The 22,923-nt window shown below is 49.5% G+C and overlaps 1 protein-coding gene across 1 annotated transcript; it reads left to right on the forward strand.

Annotated features, from left to right (window-relative positions):
- The first annotated feature begins 4,483 nt into the window (after positions 1–4,483).
- Positions 4,484–17,727, forward strand: Ftcd (formimidoyltransferase cyclodeaminase). The gene is made up of 14 exons (XM_021205700.2): positions 4,484–4,577; positions 5,340–5,523; positions 6,634–6,762; positions 8,402–8,490; positions 8,609–8,788; positions 9,924–10,061; positions 10,138–10,269; positions 11,911–11,972; positions 12,262–12,391; positions 12,647–12,808; positions 15,137–15,180; positions 15,301–15,439; positions 16,107–16,202; positions 17,386–17,727. Exons 1-14 carry the CDS (start codon positions 4,524–4,526, stop codon positions 17,470–17,472), a joined length of 1,626 nt encoding a protein of 541 aa, XP_021061359.1. The 5' UTR covers positions 4,484–4,523; the 3' UTR covers positions 17,473–17,727.
- Positions 17,728–22,923: the final 5,196 nt, after the last annotated feature.

Raw genomic sequence — 22,923 nt, forward strand, 5'->3', positions numbered from 1 at the left:
GGGAGGAAGAGGAGGGAGAGGAAGAGGGAGAGGAGGAGGGCTGCTTGTGGACGTTGTACATCGTGGTGCGGAGCCTAGTGCGCACCACGATGTACAACGTCCACAAGCAGAGGGGAAGGAGGAGGGGAGGAGGAGGGAGAGGAGGAGGGGGAGGAGGGTAGGTAATCATGAACAAGAATAGGAGTGTTTAACTTCCACAAGCTTGGACTATGATAGATTGTGCCTCTACTGACCAAGTGCCTTGCCCTGTGTGGTTTGGAGGGCAGAGACCCTTGACTTGGAGAGAGTTGAATGAAGAAATAGGCTTTGAGTTGGTCCTTTTGCATAACAGACATGCGTTTATACACCAGGAGTTGCTAGATCACAGTGGAAAGATAGTTGTTGTTTTTTTCTAACTAGCAAGGTACCCAAAATGTCATGGTGTCATAAAAGAATAAACAGAGCTGGGCGTGGTGGCACATGCCTTTAATCCCAGCACTTGGGAGGCAGAGGCAGGCGGATTTCTGAGTTCGAGGCCAGCCTGGTCTACAAAGTGAGTTCCAGGATAACCAGGGCTACACAGAGAAACCCTGTCTGGAAAAACCAAACCAAGCCAAACCAAAACAAAACAAAAAGAATAAACAGAAAATTAGCACAAGTAAAAAAAAAAAAGTAACCCTGGAGAGTGGGAGGGACCGAGTGACTTGGACCCCAGACTTTAGGCTCTGAAGAATCATGCTCTTGGACTTGACTGTGAGTCTCTGTATTAATCAGCTTTCTGGCTCTGTGGCAAAACATCCGAGAAAGTGAGTTTAGTGGGGAGGGATTTACTTAGCTCACATGCAGAGGTTTCAGGCCATGCTTGGCTGGCTCCATTGTTTCTGGGCCTATGATGGAGTGAGACATTCTGGCGAGCTATTCATTTCAGTGTCCAGGAAACAAAGAAAGAACACAGACATGGGGCAATTATACCCTGATCAAGGGCAAACTCACTCCTAGTGATTTACCTCTTCCAACCAGGCCCTGCCCCCACAGTTTGATAAGAACTCATCAATGACCTAATCCATGCAAGAGATCAGAGTCCTCAGGATCCAATCACGTTCCCAAAGCACTTTCTCTTAACATTGCTGTTGTTGGGATCAAGCTTTCAATAAGGAGCCTTTTGGGAACACTCCAAACTCAAACCCAGAGGACATTGGTGTATGGATGTCCACAAGCTCTTGAGCTCAGCTCTGCATGGTCCCAGGCTGTGGTGTGTCCACTTGACTATCCTCTGTGTACATAGTGGGCCCAGGCTTGGAAGTGTAACTAGAAATTAGGGACTTGTTTGGTGTGCTGTTTGGAAGGCTTGAGAGTGTCCTTGCATGGAAAGCGATAGGGCAGTGGTGAAGGATGAGTGTGTATGTGTGTGTGTGTGTGTGTGTGTGTGTGTGTGTTTGAGGCAAACTTTGATAGTGATATAATTTATCTGTAGTCACATTCTGCATTATAGAGGGCTGGAGTCATGTGCTATCTTCCCAGGGCTGATGCCTGCACGAATGACTTGGGATGCTTCTACATGGACAATTCATCATTTATCTACGAACTCCTGGATATCTGCTCTGCATTTGTGACTGGGCCCAGCACTTCACTTCCAGTTGTTCAACTTTGTGATATCTTCAATGATTCTTCAGTCTTTCCAGCTGGCCACAAGGAAGACTGAGTCTCTATGTCCACATGAATCTCTTCACCTGGGCCCAGCGATGCTATGGGGAGATATATCTTGATACTCTGATACCCCAAAAGCTTTGTGGAATAGGGGCGATCTTTGTGAAGTATATGGGTAATGAGGGCACCTGGGAAGGGGGCTGTCTCTAGGACAGGGATGTTAATGTGTGTCCAGGACTGTCATTAGATCTGTAGACCACATACAGAAGGGATACATCTGCCTCTACTTAGAATTAGTAAGAATTGGAAGAAGGGGGGCTGGTGAGATGGCTCAGTGGGTAAGAGCACCCGACTGCTCTTCTGAAGGTCCTGAGTTCAAATCCCAGCAACCACATGGTGGCTCACAACCGTCTTGTAACGAGATCTGACTCCCTCTTCTGCAGTGTCTGAAGACAGCTACAGTGTACTTACATATAATAAATAAATAAATCTAAAAAAAAAAAAAGAGAGAATTGGAAGAAGGCATCTGGGAGTTGGAGCCATGAGCTGGATCCTGTCATTCTCGTGCAACTGGGTCTATCAAGTATAAGGAGTTTTGGCTCTAGAATTCTTCACCTGCCAGCCCTGTGGAGCTCTGTACTACACAGCAACATCATACACAACAGCATCACCTGCTACACTCTCACACTGATTACCATGGGTACACTCACACCTACACCCGCCCCAATACCCATATGTTCATGCAGCATCAATGCAAACACACATCTGCTCACTCAAATTATATATATATATATATATATATATATATATATATATATGCAAACATTAACATCTGTACATGAACACTCCTCCCAATGCCACACACGCTAACACTAACCCTGCACACATACTAATAATACAACAACATATACATTGCGCTGGTTAGTTTTTATTATTGCCTTGGCACAACCTAAAGTCCCCTTGGAAAAGAGAACCTCAATTGAGTGATTGTCCAGATCGGATTGGTCTGTGGCCATGTCTGTGGGGAACTGTCTTAAGTTTGCTTTTTTAGATTTATGTGTGTGCCTATTTTGCCTGCATGTACGTATGTGGACCATATGCATGCCTGTGCCCACGGAGGCCAGGAAAGGGTATCAGATCCTCTGGAACTAGAGTTACAGATGGTTGTAAGTTGCTGTGTGAGTGCTGAGAATTGAACCCTCTTAACTACTTGAACCATTTCTCCAGCGCCAGGAATTGGCTTGATTTTATTGATTGCTGAAGGAGGGCCCAGTCTATTATGGACAGAACTATTCCCAACGGACTGGGACCTAGAAGTGTAAGATGAAATAAACCCTTTCCTTCCCCAGGTTGCTTTTGGTTAAGAGCTTTTTATCATAGCAACAGAAAAGCAAGGACACGTACACATCATAGGTTTGTCCACATCAGCATCCACATACAACGTCAGCACCCATCTTTCCTATATTATGGTTGATGCACACATTAACATCCATCCACTTGCAAATGCCAGCATCCACACACGTGCCAACAGCTCCACAGTGCATGCATATAGTCTAATATATATATATGGGGTGGTGGGCTCTGCACAGATAGCCTGGTCCCTGGTTGAGCATAGGTCTGGAACCCCAGAGCCCTGGTGGGTGGAGATTTTCACCTGCGTGGGATGGCAGGAGTTCGGCCACGTCTCCTGGGCACCTGGCTCCAGTGGCATAGCTACGGCCTCCCACAGCCCCCTGCAGAGAGGTATATGGCATCAATCACATAGGAGCTGCACCAAGCCCTCCCACATGCAAATAAGTTTTCCCCAAACTCTCAGTCCAAGCCAATGAGAAGTACCTGCTGTCGAACCCTGACTCATCCCCCAAACTGTATAGAAGTCCGATCCGGGGAATAAAGGTGTGCGAGAACTGCTCTGTCATCCGAGCCTTCGTCCTAAGAGCTGTAACACTTGGAAGAGATGGATTCTCCTGAAGTGCCGCCTGAGGCCCTGCCGCACTCCTCGCTGATTAGTCGGCTTCTCATCTGCCCAGCCCGCCCTGACTCAGTGCAGGGTGGCATGGAATTACCACAGGGCAGAGATGGAGGTGGAGCCGACCAATTGACCGTGCAGCAGAAGCGGGGAAGTAACTTCCCCTCCCTGCCCGAATTTGCTTCAAATGCCAGAACCCTCGTACCTGGCTTGGCCAGAGATCTCCGTGGAAAACCTCAGGCCCACATATATACATACTAGCACCCTCATGCATATTCACACTAACCCCTACATATTCCCATATGCCCTTGTATACACTCATGTATACATACACACACTCATCTGTTCAGTTCACCCATGTGCACATCTAACCCATGAACTGTACACATAAGCACTCACACATAGATCAAACACATTCTTGCTCCCACCCCACCCTCTCTCCTGCCTCTCTGAGCTTAGCTGACTTCTGGGGAGGATCAGGCTTTCTGCTGGAACTCACACATGACTTCTCCTCCCCTACATCCCTGAGGACCAGGCCTGACATGAAGAGTTACTAAGCCAGAAGTCCCATGGGGCCTCTTCCAGAAAGGCCACACTCTGAGGGCAATACAGGGTCACCTGGATGGTCAATAGGCAACCCTGGCCCAAGCTGGGCCTTGAGCTCAAGTTGGCTTGATGCCCTAGCCTGAACTTTGTCCCTCTAGGCCTCCTGGGATCCTCGGCCTGTGCCCCTCGGACACTGTTCATGTTCTTCTCGTCTAGTTCATCCCGGAGAACACCCCTGCATTCTTCAGCTCCCATCGCACTGTCCCTGGTTAATAAGAAACTAACTGTGGGAAGGTATAAAGGCCCCAGGGCCATCAGAGAGTTGTCACTCTGTGTCCCTCTACAGCCTCTTGAGAGGAACCTCTGGACTCAGGTGCTGGCCATGTCCCAGTTGGTGGAATGTGTCCCCAACTTCTCAGAGGGGAACAACCAGGAGGTGAGACTCCTTCCAGGGCTGTGTGGGTGCTCTGGCCCCAGAAAGGGAGTGAGTTTGGTGTGGGAGAAGGTTGCCTTCCCAGAACAGGCAGAGCCACAGCCTATTGGATCCCTCCCAGGAGCTATTTCTGTCAGCTCTGGAACACTCTGGAGGAATGGCAGGGGGCCTGGGGATTTTGGAGTGTTCCTGGTAGGGGCCTAGTAAATCCTTTGACTGCAATGTTCCTACCTAAAAACGAAGTACCCTGAATAGAGATGCAGAGGGCACAGGTCACAGGAAAGGTCACCCCCCCCACATATATTATTAACTCCTGCCTTGCCCCTGAAGCCTTAAGAGGCAAGCACTATTATCAACCCCCTTATGTGATAGAAAAACTGAGGCACAGAGCAGTCCTCAGAATAGGGTTTGGACTCTGGGCCCCAGTTTTGACCTCTCAGTTCATCTGGCTTCTTTCTCATATTAGTAGACAGTCCCTACCCTGGCTGTCCTCACCAGAAGGCTGTGACTCTGTCCACCCTCTCTGAGTATCTGGTTGTTGGCAACAGGCCCATTATTTCTTTTTCTGGGCCAACCTGAGCCTGGGGTGATCATGGCCACTGCCACGGCAGGGGGGGGGGGCTTTCTTGTTGTACCATGTGGGTTCTTGGACAAATGAAGGTCAGCTCTTTGGGGGGGTCAAACTACCTGGAAATCACATGTGGGTGTGGGTTTACAGCCTTTCCAAGTGGGGACTGAGGCACGGTGTCTGGCCTCTCTCTCTAGGTGATCGATGCCATCTCTCGAGCCATCTCCCAGACCCCGGGCTGTGTGCTGCTGGACGTCGATGCCGGACCCTCCACCAACCGCACTGTCTACACTTTCGTGGGGCAGCCAGAGTGTGTGGTTGAGGGGGCCCTCAATGCTGCACGTACAGCCTCGCAGCTCATCGACATGAGCAAGCACAAGGGTGAGACTGCTCAGACTGAGCCGGGGTTCGCGTGGTTCAGTTTCCAGGCTGAGCTGGTGCCAAGGCGTTCTAGTTGAGGGGCAGGCCCAGGGCATGGCCATTCGGTGTAAGTCAAGCATGGCCTTGGTGTTTATTCCCAGGAACGGGTTGGGGGGAAGGCAGAGAGATGGCCCTAGGACGTAGGCTGTGGAGATCAGCTGCGCTCTAGAGTGGGTACCTCTCTTTTTGGATCCAGTGGTTCTATGATCATCAACAGGGGCTCCCTCATCCCAAGACTAGACCTAAGACTTGACTAGACTAGACTAAGGCCTGGGGGAGCCAGAAGAGAACACAGAGCTGGGAAGCAAATGTGTCAACTGCCTCTAAACCAAACACAGTGGTGGGGGGTGGGGGGTGGGGATGGGGATGGGCAGAGCCAAAGGTTAGTGGACTCACAGAGCCTGGCAAAAGGCCATGACCTCTGTCTGTTCTCTAGGGGCGGCTTTCAGAGGTCACAGTCAGGAGTAGATAGCATGTTTGTCAAGGTTAAGAGGAGCCAGGCACAGTATTCTGGATGTGGAGCGGATGCTCTCCTCCCAGGGAAGGCGGAGGCATTCCAAGGCCAGATACTTTCAGCCTGGCAAGGTCTCACTAAGGTTTTGTGATCCTTTTGCACTTTTTTTTTTTTTTTTAAAGATTTATTTCTTTATTTACTTTATCTATATGAGTACGCTGTAGCTGTACAGATAGTTGTGAGTCTTCATGTGGTTGTTGAGAATTGAATTTTTAGGACCTCTGCTCGCTCCGGACAACCCTGCTTGTTCCAGTCAGCCCAGCTCACTCAGTCCCTGCTCACTCTGGTCCAAAGATTTATTTATTATTATATATAAGTACACTGTAGCTCATATATATATATATATATATATATATATATATATATATATATATACCCAGCTTCCTCAAGCTCGAACCCTTCTCCATGGCTTTAAGGGCCTTCTCTTGCCAGCCACATACTGTGGCATCCCTGATAGGCCACCCTAGGAGCAGTTGCTATTGCCAACCACTTGAGGCTGGCTTCTATCACCTCTGTGGTCAGCTGTAAGGATGACAACCCCGCCCCCTCTCCCGCAGGAGAGCACCCTCGAATGGGTGCTCTGGATGTGTGTCCCTTCATCCCGGTGAGGGATGTCAGCATGGAAGAGTGTGTACTCTGTGCCAAGGCATTTGGGCAGCGGCTGGCAGAAGAACTTAATGTACCAGGTGAGTGTCCGGATTCCAGTCTCCGACACGCGCTCTGGTTCTCTGAGTGTGACACCTTTTAAGAGTGCAGACCATGCCTAGCATGGTGGTACACACATACCTTTAACCCCAGTGCTAAGGAAGCAGAGGCAGGCAGATCTCTGTGAGTTCAAGGCCAACTTGCTCCATAGTTTCAGGACAGTCTGGGCTACAGAGAGATACCCTATCTCAATAAAACAAAACAAAATAAAACAAAAATAATGCAGATTAATTACCAAAAAAAAGAAGCCCCATTACCAGCCCTCTTTCTTAGACAAATACCAGATGGAGTCACAACCCCAGCGGAGTGTAGGCAGCATGTCCCGTTCTGCTTGCTGGACATTGTCTGACCACGTGATGAAGCAGTTTAGCTTGCTGAGCCTGGAGAGTAAGAAACCATGGCTTGTAAAACAAAGAATTGGGAGGCTGGGGGGGGGTGGCTCAGTGGGTTCACCATTTGCCACTCAAGCACGAGGACCAGAGGTCAGATGTCCAGGAACCTCTATAAGTGCCAGATGGGTGTGGGGACCCACTTGTAGTACCACCCTTCTAGCAGAGACAGAATAATCTAGTAAGCAAGGCTAGCCATACATACCAGGGTGAGAGACCCACCCCAGTGAATAGAGCTGGAGAATGATCAAGGATTACTCCTTGGGTCTCTACATTTATATGTAAACGTGTTCATGAGTCTACACAAAGGCAGGAATAGGCATACACAAGGGTACACTATACATATGTGAAAAATGGGGGAGGTTATTTTGGGAAACTAGCTAGATCAAGAAAATGATACGGGACAAACTAGACACAGACTGCATAGCATAGTCTTGTGGGGAGATACCAGGGTAGGCAGTCCACACAGCAGCATAGGTAGGGTCCAGCCAGGTCCTGTTGCTGCTGTAAACACAAGCTAACGTCGAGGCCAGGACCCACGTGTACAGCAAGCGCTGTCTTTTCTTCTCTGAGGACAGGTTTATCACACAGTCAAAAAGCATTTTTATGATTTATTTATCTATTTTATGTGTATGAGTACACTGTAGCTGTACAGATGATTGGGAGCCTTCATGTGGTTGCTGGGGATTGAATTTTAGGACCTCTGCTCGCTCTGGTCCACCCTGCCCGCTCCAGTTGGCCCTGCTTGCTCAGGTCCAAAGATTTAGTTATTATTGTACATAAGGACACTGTAGCTGTCTTCAGACACACCAGAAGAGGGCGTCAGATCTCATTATGGGTGGTTGTGAGCCACCATGTGGTTGCTGGAATTTGAACTCAGGACCTTTAGAAGAGCAGTCAGTGCTCTTACCCGCTGAGCCATCTCGCCAGTCCCCCCAAAACATTTTAAAACAGAAACCTGAGAGTATTCCATCAGCGCTCCCCACACATCCTACCCTAACTCCTGTAAGTATGCGCTCTGCAGCAGCACTGGTTCTGGGCGGACCGGAGGCATCTGCATTGCAATTCCCATTCCAAGAGTATGGAGAAGGCAGGGCTGCCTAGTGAGTTAAGCCAAGGAAGATCTACCCCCAGTTGAAGCTGGAAGGAGCCACCTTGCCTGGGTCCCTGTGGGATTGAGAGTACTAGACTCTATCCAGCTAAGCACCTGACCGGTTGGGTTTCTTTTCAGTGTATCTCTATGGTGAGGCAGCTCAGACACCCAGTCGTCAGACCCTGCCGGCCATCCGGGCTGGAGAGTATGAGGCCCTGCCTGAGAAGGTGCTCCCCCACATACGTGGCAGGGTGTGAGAGGGTGGCCTCCCTGCCATTTCCCCCCTGGGGAATGTAGGTAGGTACAGGGCCCCTTTTCCTCACCCCCAGGTAAATGTTTCCACAGCTCAAACAGGCCGAGTGGGTGCCAGACTTTGGCCCTAGCTCCTTTGTCCCCAGTTGGGGTGCTACTGTCACGGGTGCACGGAAGTTTCTCATTGCATTCAATATCAACCTGCTAAGCACCAAGGAGCAGGCCCACCGCATTGCTCTTAACCTGCGGGAGCAGGGCCGAGGGAAAGACCAGGTGGGTAGTTTCCAGTTTGCTCTCTCATCCCCCTAGGGATCTTCCTCGGAATCCCCTGGGGAGATTGTTTACCTTAGTGTCACAGCCGTGTGTGTGTGTGTGTGTGTGTGTGTGTGTGTGTGTGTGTGTGTGTGTGGTGTCTCAGGATCAGAGTTCACTGTTTGAACTTGAGGAGCCCCTTAACAAATATTTATGTGTCTGTGTTTGGCCTGCATGTGTGGCAGAAAGTATACTATGTCCCTTGAGTTACCTATGATTGTAAGCCATCATGTGGATGCTGGGAATCCAGCCCAGGTCCTCTAGAAAAGGAGCAAGTGCTCTTAACTACTGAGCCATCTCTCCAACCCCAGACGCCCTTGTTTTTAGCAGACATTTCCACAGAAGCTGACAGGGTCAGGCTTCTGTGTAGACAGCTGCCTAGCAGTCCCAGAAATCTTCACAATCCCATGTCTTTTTAGATTCAGTAAATTATCCCCCAGACCCCACCCCGACCCAACACACAATGCCTCTGTCCGCACCAGGTCTGCATAGAACTCATCAGCTAGCCTGATCATCCCGTCCCTGGAGTCCATATCAGACACAGGGGACACAGATATACCTGGAGGGATCCCCCTCATCCCATCTGACCCAATCTCCAATCTTAGTAAGCAGGGAGGGTCCAGGAGCCTGGCTTCCTGCAGCATCGGCTATCTATAAGCACAAAGTGAAGAGTAGTGACCTTCCTTTCTTCCAAAGGTGAGGTCAGAGTTCCTGCCTTAGGTCATCAAAGAGAGTAGATCAGAGTGACTGATATAGCAAGTGGGTGGAAGATGGACCATATCGGAGCTGGGACTTCCCGTGACCTCCCACATCAGCATCCCTAGGTCTCTAGAACATGATGTGGTGAGAGATCGGCACCAAACCTGGCCTCTGGGGCCTCAGTTTTCATGTGGTAAGTGAGGTTTTTGCCTCATCTCTCTAGCCAGACCAAGGAAGATAGAAAGAGCAGGGAGAGTCACAGTGTCAACCCAGTTACCTGGGGTCATCTTGCCTGACTTGTCTGGCTAGGGAACACAAGTCACAAAGGAAGCTGGGGAGCAGGGGTCAGCCAGAGATGAGATTCTTAGCCTATGCCTGGGGATGCATCTCTTTGTAGCCTGGACGTCTGAAAAAGGTCCAGGGCATCGGTTGGTACCTGGAAGAGAAGAACCTGGCTCAGGTGTCCACAAACCTCCTGGACTTTGAGGTCACAGCTCTGCACACAGTGTTTGAGGAGGCCTGCAGAGATGCTCAGGTGGGTAAGACCATGCATCCCACACCCTTCTGATACCCGGAAGCCCTGAGGCACTGACCTCGCCTCTGTCTCACAGGAGCTGAATCTCCCAGTGGTGGGCTCGCAGCTGGTGGGCCTGGTGCCGCTGAAGGCTTTACTGGATGCTGCAGCCTTCTACTGTGACAAAGAGAAGCTGTTTGTTCTGGAGGAAGAGCATCGGATACGGCTGGTGGGCTGTGCTCATTTTGTTGTTGTTGTTGTTGTTGTTGTTTTTGTTTTGGGACATGTGGAGGGAGATGTCAAGGGAGGCCTGGAGGCTGTAGGAGTTGTTCTAGGAGCAGGCCGATAGTTCCAGAAGGGCCCACCCCAAATCCCAAATCTGCATGTGCATGCATGTGCACTCTCGTGCATGCATGCATGCATGTGTGTGACATGGTCTTTCACTGACTGGAACTCACCAAGTAGGCTAGGCCTCCTGTCTCCACTTCCCTGGCACTGGAATTATAAGTAATGTCCTTGCCACTGTGACAGGCTTTTACCTTTTCCTTCCTTCCTTCCTTCCTTCTTTCCTTCCTTCCTTCCTTCCTTCCTTCCTTCCTTCCTTCCTTCCTTCCTTCCTTTCTTCCTTCCTTTCTCTCTTCCTCTTTCTTTCTTTCTGTTTATTCATTTACTTCTGATATGGGTCCTGGGGATCTTTCTCAAGGTACTGTGCTTGAGTGGCAGGCACTTCACTAACCATGTTCTGCTGCCAGCCCTAGACTTGTGATTAGAAGAGTTTCCATTTTCATTGTCCATTTAGAAGAACATTACCCCACCTTCCTTTGTGACTTGTACTATATAAATGTTATGTTCTCTGCTTTCCTAAATCCCAGGCTGGCCACTCCTGTGAGGAGCCATGTCTGTTGCCAGCCCTCTCCAGCAGGTTCCTTACACCCCTATACCTGACAGTTTATGGATTTGGATACATATGTCCCAGGCATATACCTCCCCTGGTCCCATCTACGAATGACTCTCTTTGGAAGCATCTCTGCTAACCTACAACACCTTTGCTCAATTCAATAAGCCTGAGATCTGCTTGGGGGTGGGGTGGGGATGTATTTACAGAGACATTGTTTTATCTTCTCATCCTTCCATGAGAAAATATTCCCCACTGTTTGCTAATTCTGTGCATCCCAGCTCTCGGGTGACATCCCTTACCCATTTCTATAACCACTTTTGGGGTGTGTCCCCTCCCGCCCCCACCCCGTCCTGCTTTTAGAACGTGAGGCATGCGGACACTGATGTATGGCTTCATAGAGGGCCGAATGGTCTTAGTTGGGATGAATTCTAATCTTAAATGGGAGAGTTTTCCTCATATTTATGTTGAGGTAAATCAAGGCTGCCCCTGACTGTGAGAATCTCTTAGAATCTGAGTTAGATTTTTTTTTAAAAAATACAATTTCTTTTTATTTATGCATTTATTTATTTTTATTAATCATTTTATTCATTTACATTTCAAATGATATCCCCCTTCCCAGTTACCCCTCCACAACCCCCTCCATCCCATCCTCCCCTTTGCCTCTATGAGGGTGCTCTTCCACCCACTCACCCACTCCCTCTCCAGATACATATGTAGAAGAGTTAGAATCTTGTCCCAAGAAGAGGGCTTAGCTGGCCCCTGCCCCTCTCACGGCCTTGGAGGCTCCTCGAGAGGGAAGAGCGGGAGACCTTTTCTCTCCCTTGTTTTCCCTGGGAACATGGGGTGTTTCTGTGTGGATCTCAACCTGGCAGGAAGCGAATCGGTTAGGTTCCTGGGAAGGGAGTGTGGGCAAAACTTGTCAAGGTGAAGCAAAGCTAAGCAGCGGGCTAAGGTGGGATGCCTGTTCTCCAGGTGGTGAACCGGCTGGGCCTGGATTCCCTGGCGCCCTTCGACCCAAAGGAACGGATCATCGAGTGAGGCCTCATGTCTCCGCCCCAAATCCTCCACTCCGTTCCCTTCCTGCCCCCCTTTTACTTGCTTTATCCCTCTTCCCACGTCTTCTACTTCGTCCTCATCTTCACATCTCTGGTCCCCATACCTTAAGCCTGATCCCTTCACCCCCGCCCCTACCCCACCCCCACCCCCTCATGCTTCAGTCCCGCCCCTTTCTGCCAGCCCGCTTCTCTTCTCTCCTGGCTCTTAGCTCGGGGCTCGGGTTTAGAGTGTCTCTCTCCCCTTCTTTAAGTCTCTCCCACTGCGTAGGTACCTAGTCCCCGATAGTGGACCAGAACAGAGCCTGCTGGACACATCACTGCGCGGTTTTGTTCGGGAGGTGGGAGCCCGCTCTGCTGCCCCAGGAGGAGGTTCTGTAGCAGCAGCTGTTGCCGCTCTGGTGAGCACCTGAGGGAGGAGCTATAGTAGGCAGGACCCAGGATGGTGTGGGGCTTGGGGGGCAGAATAGGATATACTGGAGGGCAGGAATCAGGTTGGGGGACTCTGTAGTGGGGGACCCTGTAGGTTGAGACTCTACAGTTCATCTCCCTGCACTTGTTCCTCGCTGGAGGACAGGGCAGTCCCTTGGCCAGGATCTGCCAACCCCTGTCCCCTGTCCTCCCTGCCCCCCCCCCCCCATCTTTCACCTTACCAGGGTGCAGCCCTGGCTTCTATGGTGGGCCAGATGACCTATGGCCGGCGCCAGTTTGATCACCTGGATTCCACAATGCGGCGCCTAATCCCACCCTTCCACACAGCCTCTGCCCAGCTGACTTCACTGGTGGACGCTGATGCCAGGGCATTTGCTGCCTGCTTGGTAAGTGTGCAGAACTACCAGGCCTAGGCTGGTTAGCCACAGTAGCCTGCAAATCTGCAGCCAGAGGCCAGGGGCACTCGGGAGGTGTCATGATCTGCCTCTGTCCTAGGAGTCCCTACTTTCTGCAAGCTTGAGGGTCCAGTCCTGGAGGGCATGGGCATTGTCCCAGAGAAGGAAGCTTTGGAGGATAGAACCGCAGAGTGGGGGGGGGGGACCCTGGAATTGGGGATCCTGGAGGGATAGAGGCTGGTAACCTTGAGTGCATGCGCAAACGCTTCTCATAGGCAGGCTAGCCAGAATCTTGGCTTCCAGGCCAGCGATGTGTGAGAGCTGAACCCTAGATTCTAAGACCCGCAGGAAGGAAGTCTACTGCCTGTAGCTCATCTGGTCCACCATGGAGACTGGCACTGTGCCCTGGAAAGGGGCAAGCTGCAGGGGCCGCCCCACCGCCTTTCCTGACCACCCAAGCAGGCCAGAGCTCCAAGGAGGTCATAGAACAAACTTGGAGATTAGAGCCTTAGACTGGAAAGAATCCCTCAGCCTTGTGGATAATAGGAAACATAAGGCGAGTCTGGAGGTGGAAGAACCATCTTGAGAAATAATGACAGGCTGTGAGCAGATCAGAGGACGTGGCGAGGATCCAGGGCCCAACTCTGAAAAGATGAAAGAGATGCTTAGAAGCGAGAGATACACATATCCAGACCGACATAGAGAGATACAGAGACACACACTTAAAGAGACACAGAGTGCTGGGTGTGGTGGCGCACGCCTTTAATCCTAGCACCTGGGAGGCAGAGGCAGGCGAATTTCTGAGTTCGAAGCCAGCCTGGTCTACAGAGTGAGTTCCAGTACAGCCAGGGCTACACAGAGAAACCCTGTCTCAAAAAACCAAAAACTGGAAGAAAGAGAGAGAGAGAGAGAGAGAGAGAGAGAGAGAGAGAGAGAGAGAGAGAGAGGCATACACAGTGATAGACACACAGAGACAGAGATGTACATAAACAGAGACACGGTGAAGGTAGAAACAGAGATAAGAACTGAGTGACAGAGACAGAGAGAGATGGAGACACTCGAATACACAGAGACACACAGAGACAGAGAGATAGCCACAGACAGAGTTGTAAACACACAGAGACGTAAAGAGAAATAAGTGTTGATACAAATATTAGAAATTCAGAGACAACCCTCACATCACAAATTAAAAGTAAGAAATAAGATGAATACTCAAGAAGCCAACTATTAAAGTCAGCTAAATGAAAGTTGATTGAAAGCCAACAAGGAAGAGAGTCAATAAACATCAAAAACATACAAGAAGATAAAAAATAATATGAAATGAAGTTTGTGTAAATCCCTCATGAACAACAAGAAGATGGATTTTATAAAAAAAAAAAACAAAAAACAAATGAGGCAAGAGCCACAATATATGGAAGACATTTCTAAAAGCAAAATGCTAGCTATGTATACTTTTCTCATCAAAATCAAAACAATTTAAAAAAAACAAAAACAATAAAACTCATAGCAAGTTGGGAAACAGAACTGACCAGGTGGGCTGTCGGAGGAAGGTCACGGCAGACAAGAAGCTAGCTTGAGTCCCACATTTCCCACGCAGGAGGAGAGGTGTGTACTGTGACATAGTGACAAGCTAGTTGTGGACATTGTGTCTGCTTAGCCTCTGCTGTCAGCCATGGCTGTCCTGCAAGATGGAAGGGTATTGTGTGGGAGGCTCAGGTTTACAGCACTTGTCCCGCACAGAATCCCTTCCTGTGACATTACAAACCATACCTGTAGCCATTCAGAAGAAAAGCCAGGTCTACTGATGGCCAGAGTAAGAGATATTGGCACCACGGCAGTGAAGGTCTCAGGGCGTCACTGAAGGCACCAGTGTCACTCCTGTGGGTGACAAAGTTGTTTGCATCATTTTAAATTGGAATTTGCACCAGGAGAGCCTGTTGCTGGGAAGAATTCGGGGGGGCCTTTATTGGGGATCTTTAAAGGTTCTTGGCGTCTTTTCCTAGAGAAACAAGGTTCCCAGAGAATGCCACACACCTGTCTCCTCCAGGTGGCCAGGGGGGCTTATGACACCCAGACCCTGGTACCCAGGCCCACAAGTCATGGACACCAACAGAAACATCATCCCCAAAGAATGCATCCTTGCCTTTGGCCTGTAGCACACAATGCACATCAGTGGGAAACGCCCATGCTGGAGGCTGTGGGTAAATGCTGCTCATGTGGCCCTTAGCTGTCAGTGCTGCCATTCCAGCATGGCCAGGGGACACAACCGCTCATGGCTGCTCACCATGTGTGTTTTGGTCTTCTCCCCCCCCCCCATAGGAGGCAATAAAGCTGCCCAAGAACACGCCTAAAGAGAGAGACAGGTGAGCACACTGTGTTGGCCAGGCATTCCTGCTGGACCTGACCATGGGTCTCAGTGTCTAAAGAGCTGGCACAGAATGTATTCTGTCCTCCTAACTCACACATCACTGCCTGGGTTCTAGGCGTGCGTGTGCTCTGCAGGAGGGGCTGAGACAGGCGGTTGCTGTGCCACTGAAACTGGCAGAGACTGTGTCCCAGCTATGGCCGGCGCTGCAGGAGCTGGCCCACTGTGGGAACCTGTCCTGCTTGTCTGACCTGCAGGTAAGATGGTGCCAGGGAGTCACAGAAACTCCGGGTGGTGTTTACAGTCTTGTTCAATATCCAATTATAGACAGAACACCCTTATCCCTATATACTGAGGACTATCCCGGGCAGTCTATGGAAGCAGACATCACTCAACTGTGTCCAGTGTGGGGGATGGGACAAAACAGAGCCATACACTATGACTCCTGTAGCTAACTCAGAAACCCTATAGTATGCAGGGTATTTCAGCATCTAGTTCTGAGGTTCCAGAGAAGTGATCCTCTATCCTGGGAGTGGCCCTACTTTGCTGACAGACAGCTCCCGAGGGCAAGTTCAGAGGGGTTGACAGCTTTTAGAGCATACCCCCACCTTCACAGCTTCCTCAGGCCTCCTCCCACCTTCACAGCTTCCTCAGGCCTCCTGCAGCTGTATCTTCAAATTAGTAGAGGATTCCTTTTTCAGGTTTAGGTCTCAGGCCACAATGACCAGAGTTGGCCTGATCTCTGTGGGTAGGGAGGGTCAGGTCTGATGGTATAGAGCATGCAGGTCTGCATGGAGTCCTTGCCTGTAGGGCAATCTGTAGGAGGGGTCAGCTTGTTCAGTCTTGACACGAGGGGTGAGACTTTCAATGGGTGTGGAGGCGCTGCGGGTCCAGAACCAACCCCTTTGTCTGGTGTCTCTTCAGGTGGCAGCCAAAGCCTTGGAGACAGGTGTGTTTGGTGCGTACTTCAACGTGCTCATCAACCTGAAGGATGTGACGGATGATGTATTTAAAGAGAAGGTGGGCAGATGTGATGCCAGGCTCCACCCAGGGATCTTCCATGTCTACTGTGGTCAGGGTTGACTCTTACTAGTCACCTGAAGGAACAGGCCCTTTCTATCTATCTATCTATCATCTATCTATCTATCTATCTATCTATCTATCTATCTATCTATCATCTATCTATCTATCTATCTATCTATCTATCTATCTATNATCATCTATCTATCTATCTATCTATCTATCTATCTATCTATCTATCTATCTACCTACCTACCTACCTACCTACCTATATATCCATCCATCCATCCATCCATCCATCCATCCAAGGGCCATGGGGATGGAGTGACCAGATGCCTGATGGAATACTTTGATATTCTCCTTCCCATAGGTCCTGCTTGGCTAAGAGTTGTTAGACAGCGCCCCAATGCCCACATGACATTCCCTGTTCTATGTAGAACTGAAAGTTAGACCACTCCAGGTTGGCACCCCCTCTCCACCCCCAAACACCAACACCTAGGGACTGGAAAAAACAACGACTTTAAGAAATGAACTGAACCCCAGCATTCCTAACAGCCATGTGACAATTTTATTGTAGTCTTGAGGTAAATTCCACGGAGCATACAAATTGCAATTTTAAAGTATACAACAAAGTAGAGTTTTTGCACATCCATAATAGTATATAGCCACCACTCTAGCAAGTTTCAAGGCATTTCTATTGCTTTGCAGGAAGTCCCTGTCAATCAGCAGATACAAGTGTTCCCTGCTCCATTCTTAAGCATCTGACTCATGGGTATTTCAAAAATGCCTTTTTAAGGGCTCAGTTCTTATATGGGATGCTAGCAACTGGATATCTTTTTGGGTCCAGCTCCTCCCTGACTGACTTTAGACAGTATGAACCACGTGAGTTCTGCCCCTTTGGGTCTTATGGACACAGCTCTACCCTTTGCAGTCTGGGGAGAAGCAAAAACAAACAAACAAACAAACAAACAATCTTGGATAGAAGTCTATGGAGGGTCAATGGTTGTGGCTATCCCCTGAGCTCCTACCCACACTGAGAAATCTAGGAGTAGCTGTCTAAGATGTCCCTAGTCACTGTGAGGTGGTTATGTCATGGAGAGGGGGCAGTGGGAACCTGGGATTTCTCTGTCAGGAGAAGCAAGCCTGGAAGCTGTAGGGTGACATATCTCTCTTTGTCTGTCAGACACACCATCGAATCTCCAGCCTTCTGCAGGAAGCCAAGACCCAGGCTGCACTGGTGCTGGGTAGCCTAGAAGCCCGGAAGGAGTGAAGAGACACCCCCCCCCCCCAGTGAATGGTCCAACTTTCAGTATTTCTTACCTATCTTAAGTGGTCCAAGCCTTGCTTGGGGGGAAGAGTCAGCCATGACATCAGCAGGGTCAGGTTGGGGCTCTACGCACCGCTGTCTATGCAGGATCAGAAGATGCAACAGAGGTGGTTTGGGATAGGGTATGGAAGGATCTGACTGGTGGTGGTATCCCAATACCCTCTGTTATCCATGGCTTCTAGTAAATTCTGAACACAAGTCTCCCTGGTGTGCTTGGGTTTGGGGCCCACGGTCAAGGACTGAGACTGCAATTGGGAGCAATGAATTAGAAGCCCCAGCCCCAGAGTTCCCAGATGTAGGATTTATGGGGGATGCACCCAGCACTAATAGACTCTAAGCACTGGATTCTTAGGATTACCATTACTGTGATGCAACACTATGAGCAAAGAAGCAAGTTGGGGAGGAAAGGGTTTATTTGCTTGACACTTCCACATTGCTGCTCATCATTAAAGGAAGTCAGGGCAGAAACACACACGGGGCAGGAACCTGGAGGTAGGAGCGGATGCATGGGCTCTGGAGGGGCGCTGCTTGCTGCCTTGCTCTTTTATAACTCACTCAGCCTGCTTTCTTATAAAAATCCAGGACCACCAGCCCAGGGGTGGCCCCACCCACAAAGGGCTGGGCCCTCCCCCATCCATCACTAAGTAAGAAAATGCCCTACAGCCAGATCTTAGGGAGGCATCTTCTCAGTTGAGGTTCCCTCCTTTCCCATGACTCTAGTTTGTGTGTCAAGTTGACAGACAATTCGCCAGCACAGCCGCGTAGCAAGGAACAGAGACAGTAATGCTCCCCTCCCATTGGAGGGGTGTTTGGCTTCTAAGGACTGTGAGGGCATTCTCTTCCTTCACCAGACAGTTTATATCTACCTTCCATCCCACCTTTCGGGGGGCTCACCCCAACCTCCATCCTCAGAGGTCCTGTTTGTCGCTTCCTTTCTCTCTAGTCCCTATTACTAATAAACCATCCCAATGGCTTTCAGATGTCCCAGTCCATGAAAAGCTCTCCCAAGTATGGTTGTACTCATTAACACGGGCTATAAAAAGCAAACAGCATGTGGTACATTCTTCTCAAATGAGGCAGGGAATCTCAATGCCTTTTAAAGACAGATGGGCTATCGGGAAATTTAAGTCATTTGTTTCTGGGAAGGGGACATAGTCAACCAGGGGAAGCCACACAAGCAGTCATTTCACATGCGTTGCAGGCTAAGGGGTAGAATCCTTCAGTGCAGGAAGTTCCTACAAACTAGACTGTACCTAACAAGGTGCTTGGAAGGGCCGGGCCAGTTCCGGTGAGGGGCCCTGGCCAATTTGTGTATAAAAAAAATGCCAGCGTTTCTGCTGGAGACAGGACAAAGATGACCACCGTGACTCAATGGTTTTGCCCCCCTATTGCCCTCTGAAGAGCGTTTGCTTAAGCATCTCTCAGGGCTCATTCTCTGTCCTTCACAGCAGCAAGTTGAGTTTCAGAGGATGTGTGTGTAAGTCTTGAGTCCCTGAACTCACTCCTGTAGAATGGAGGGTACAGGACCTGAGCTTTGGAAGGACTAGGCTGAAAAAGGCCGATGTGGTACCAGCACAGGGGGGTTGCTCCTTTTTGGAGCTTAGGATTCCAAGAAATTTCAGTGGTGAAGGTCATTGGCTCAGAGCTTTGTGGGGGAAGCCTTCCACAGTCAGTATGCAGAACCATGCAATGGCGGTGCTTGCAGATAGGAGAGGACCACAGAGGCTGTTTTAGTCAGGGTTTCTATTCCTGCACAAACATCATGACCAAGAAGCAAGTTGGGAAGGAAAGTTTATTCAGCTTACACTTTCCACATTGCTACTGATTACCAAAGGAAGTCAGGACTGGAACTCAAGCAGGTCAGGAAGCAGGAGCTGATGCAGAGGCCACGGAGAGATGTTACTTACTGGCTTGCTTTCCCTGGCTTGCTCAGCTTGCTTTCTTATAGAACCTAAGTCTACCAGCCAAGGTTTGGCACCACCCACAATGGGCCCTTGATCGCTAATTGAGAAAATGCCTTACAGCTGGATCTCATGGAGGCATTTCCTCAATTGAAGCTTCTTTCCCTGTGATAACTCCAGCTTGTGTCAAGTTGACACAAAACCAGCCAGTACAAAGGCCATTGGTATATTGCTGTGTCCCATGGAATCTCTCATGGCTGCCTGAGCTGCTAGTCTCAAATGTGGGTCCCACCCAGTGTTGGGGCTGTCTTGAGAGGAAGCAGACAGATGAGGATCCTGTATTCTTCTCCTTAGGTCCAGGGACATCGAGGATTGAGGAGGTTAGTACCCAAATCCCAGCCTAGCCTGGGTTTTGCGCTACACACAAAAGAGCCACACAAAAGTGGCTCAGAAGACTTCTCTCTCCAGGGCACAGCTTCCTTTATCTCTTCCTCAGGCAGAGAGGAAATTTGGAATCCCCTACTGGACTTAGGTCCCAACCCTAGCCATATCCCCAATACTGTAACCCAGAAATGGAATAGCAACCCAGAGAGGCTGCAGGATGGCAGAGAAGGTTGGATTAACACTCTTCCCTCCAGCATGTCTATTGCAGGAACATGCAGGCGGAGTGGCTAGGCATGTTATTATTTTCAGGAAGAGACATCCTACTTAGTTTGTCTACAACCAAGAATCATCTGGGAAGAGGGAGTCTCAGTTGAGTGACTGCCCAGATCAGATTGGCCTGTGGCTGAATCTGTGGGGAATTGCCTTGATTGCTAAGTCATGTGGGAAGACTCTGACCACTGTGGGCGGTGCTAATCCTAGGCAGGTGGTCCTGGGATAAGAAAGCTGGCTGGGCATGAGGCAGAGGGAGGGAGCCAAGAAGCAGCATTCCTCTATGGCCTCTGCTTCAGTTTCTGTCTGAGCTCCTGTTCCAACTTCCCTTGATGATGGATTGTGACATGGAAGTATAAGCCAAGTGTGTTATTTCCTTCCAGAGTTACTTTTTGTCCCTGTATTATCAGAGGAAAGAAAACTAACTAGAGCAATAGCTATGATGATCCCAAAGCAGGGTGGGAGATTGGCTGTTCTCACTGTGATGGAGAGGAATCTAGTATGGTACAGCCAGCATCCATAGTAGAAATCTAGTATGGTATAGGGGAGCATCTGAAATGTTCTTGTGTGCATTTGGGGGGTGGGTAGGGACTGGTTATTACCTATTCGGTTACTGCACAACTTGAACTCATGACCCAAGCCAGTACCATAGAGGTCTAAAGGCCCATAAGCAAGGGGACATTGGAAGGGCCACAACAGTAAGAGTAATGTGGTTTGGTCCTATGTGTGAGGAGTTCTCTTGGAGGGAATATGAGTGATGATATTGGTGAAGGGAAGGTGGGAGTGGATCCTGACGAGGGAAAGTAGTGAGATGATTCTGATGAGGTGACTGGGGTGGAGTAACTTAGTAAGGGGGCAGTACTGAGGGAAAGGTGGTGATCGGAAAGCCATGATTGGCAGATGTGGAGGTGGGAGGAAGTGAGTTGAAGGAAAGTGATGGAAAGGGGAAGGGCGTGAAGAGAAGTTGACAGAGGGATGGTAAGGACATGCTGCTGATGGGGAGAATTTGAGGAAGGACGATGGGAGGGGATGCTGGTGTTGGAGAAGCAGATTGCTTCTAATCCAGAGGTAGTGATATCATTAGGCTTGTGGAGGTGTGTGTGTGTGTGTGTGTGTGTGTGTGTGGTAGGTGCTATGGTGAGGAGATCTGGTGACAGGACAGTTGTGAGAGGCCGCTGGTAGGAGCACAATGGTGAAGGAACTTTGGTTTGGAGCTGTTTGCAACAGATATGGTTAAGGATGTAGGGCTATGGACACGGATGGAAGTATATTAATGTAGTGATGTTTGGTAGATCCCATGAGATGTTAATGAGTGCACGGCTGTCAGGCAGTGTTGACAGGAGAGTGTTGGTAAGGAGATGCAGGGAAGGGATACTTCCGAGAGAATGTTGGTAATGGTGTGATGGTTGATGCTGATAAAGGGCTGTTTTCTAGGGGACTGTGGTATGGGCATATGGGATAGGGGATGCTAGTGAAGGTGCTGTGGTAGCAATTGTGGCATGGAATGGCTGCAGATGGACCCCTCTCCCACATCACTGATGTATGAGAAGTCCCTTCTTCGAGACTGGCTTTCATACTACTCTGGGACTGCTGCAGGGACTGTGACACAGGGAGGATGTTCATTTCATCTGAGAGGTTGGTGTTATAGTCCTGTGCTCTAAACTCCTGTGAATGGAGAGAGTCCTCCATGTCCTCCCACATTCCCCGCTCCTGGGGTTACTAAGGAATGTATAGTGGTCTTGGATTAACTCTCTGATTGCAGGGACTTAAAGTAGGTAGCAGGTGGGTTTATGGCTAACACTTTACGTGGTTCTTCGTAGGGAGATGGGTTTAGGGTTAGGGCTTTTCTGCTGCAGGCTGTGTGGCCATATGGCAGAGATGGAGTGTCACCCAGTAGCTCATGACATGCTGTCAGAGTCTTATAGAAGGGATGCTTATCCATGTTGACCTCCAAAGCCCCATACTTCAGAGTATGGCCCTACATGGAAAGAAGCTCTTTGCAAATGTCACTCAGTGCAAAGAGATTTTTACTAGAGGAGGGAGAGCCCCAACCCAATAAGATTAGTATCCTTTTTAAAAAGGGCTATTTGGAATAAAGCAGGCAGCAGGGAGATAGCAGCAATTCCTCAGTGGGTATAGGCTGTGGAGCAGCTGTCCGAGAGGGACACAGCCTAGTTTCTGCAGGATCACAACTGAGATCTGTTTCTTGGGAATCGTTGGTATTAGGAAACATTAAAACATAGCCAAGGATGCTAATAAGAACCATGTGATGACAGCCTATAAACACCTTTTTAAAGCAAATGTTGTGAGTATACTCAAAGCATTCAGTGTTCAGCGGGTGGAAAGCATGGTCTTAATGAAGATAAACCAAAAGAAATGGGAAGGGTCCACCCAACGGGCAAAAACCTCAAAAGGGAAGCTACAGCCAGTGGGTCTCTGAGAGGGAGATGTTCACCGTGCATACAGGAATGTAACAGGAAATGGCTGCTGTTGATACCAATATCCAAACAAGTTCAAAGAAACCAGGTCCTTGTCTTTAGGTTGGAGCAGGCAGCATTATCAGAGGCCACCAGATGTTGGCATGGCATGCCTGTTGAACAGGAGGGGACGGGGTATATGTGGGAGTGGGGACGGCTGGGCTGGAGAGTGAGCCACAATGGGCATTGGAGAGAGGGAGAGGATGGCTTGATGCCAAGATTCCACCAACACACCTCGCCTTTGAAGGGGAATTAGCTGCTATTGATTGGAATCCAACACACCTTGCCTTTGAAGGGGAATTAGCTGCTATTGTTTGGAATCCAACACACCTCGCCTTTGAAGGGGAATTAGCTGCTATTGA

This window comes from Mus pahari, chromosome 9, assembly GCF_900095145.1.
Source record: "Mus pahari chromosome 9, PAHARI_EIJ_v1.1, whole genome shotgun sequence".
NCBI classification, from domain to species: domain Eukaryota; kingdom Metazoa; phylum Chordata; class Mammalia; order Rodentia; family Muridae; genus Mus; species Mus pahari.

Coding starts and splice junctions, on each gene's coding strand:
- Ftcd (XM_021205700.2), top strand. CDS start 4,524: ATGTCCCAGTTGGTGGAATGTGTCCCCAACTTCTCAGAGGGGAACAAC. Junction 12,392..12,646: donor CAGCAGCTGTTGCCGCTCTG/GTGAGCACCTGA, acceptor TCACCTTACCAG/GGTGCAGCCCTGGCTTCTAT. Junction 16,203..17,385: donor ATGATGTATTTAAAGAGAAG/GTGGGCAGATGT, acceptor TTTGTCTGTCAG/ACACACCATCGAATCTCCAG.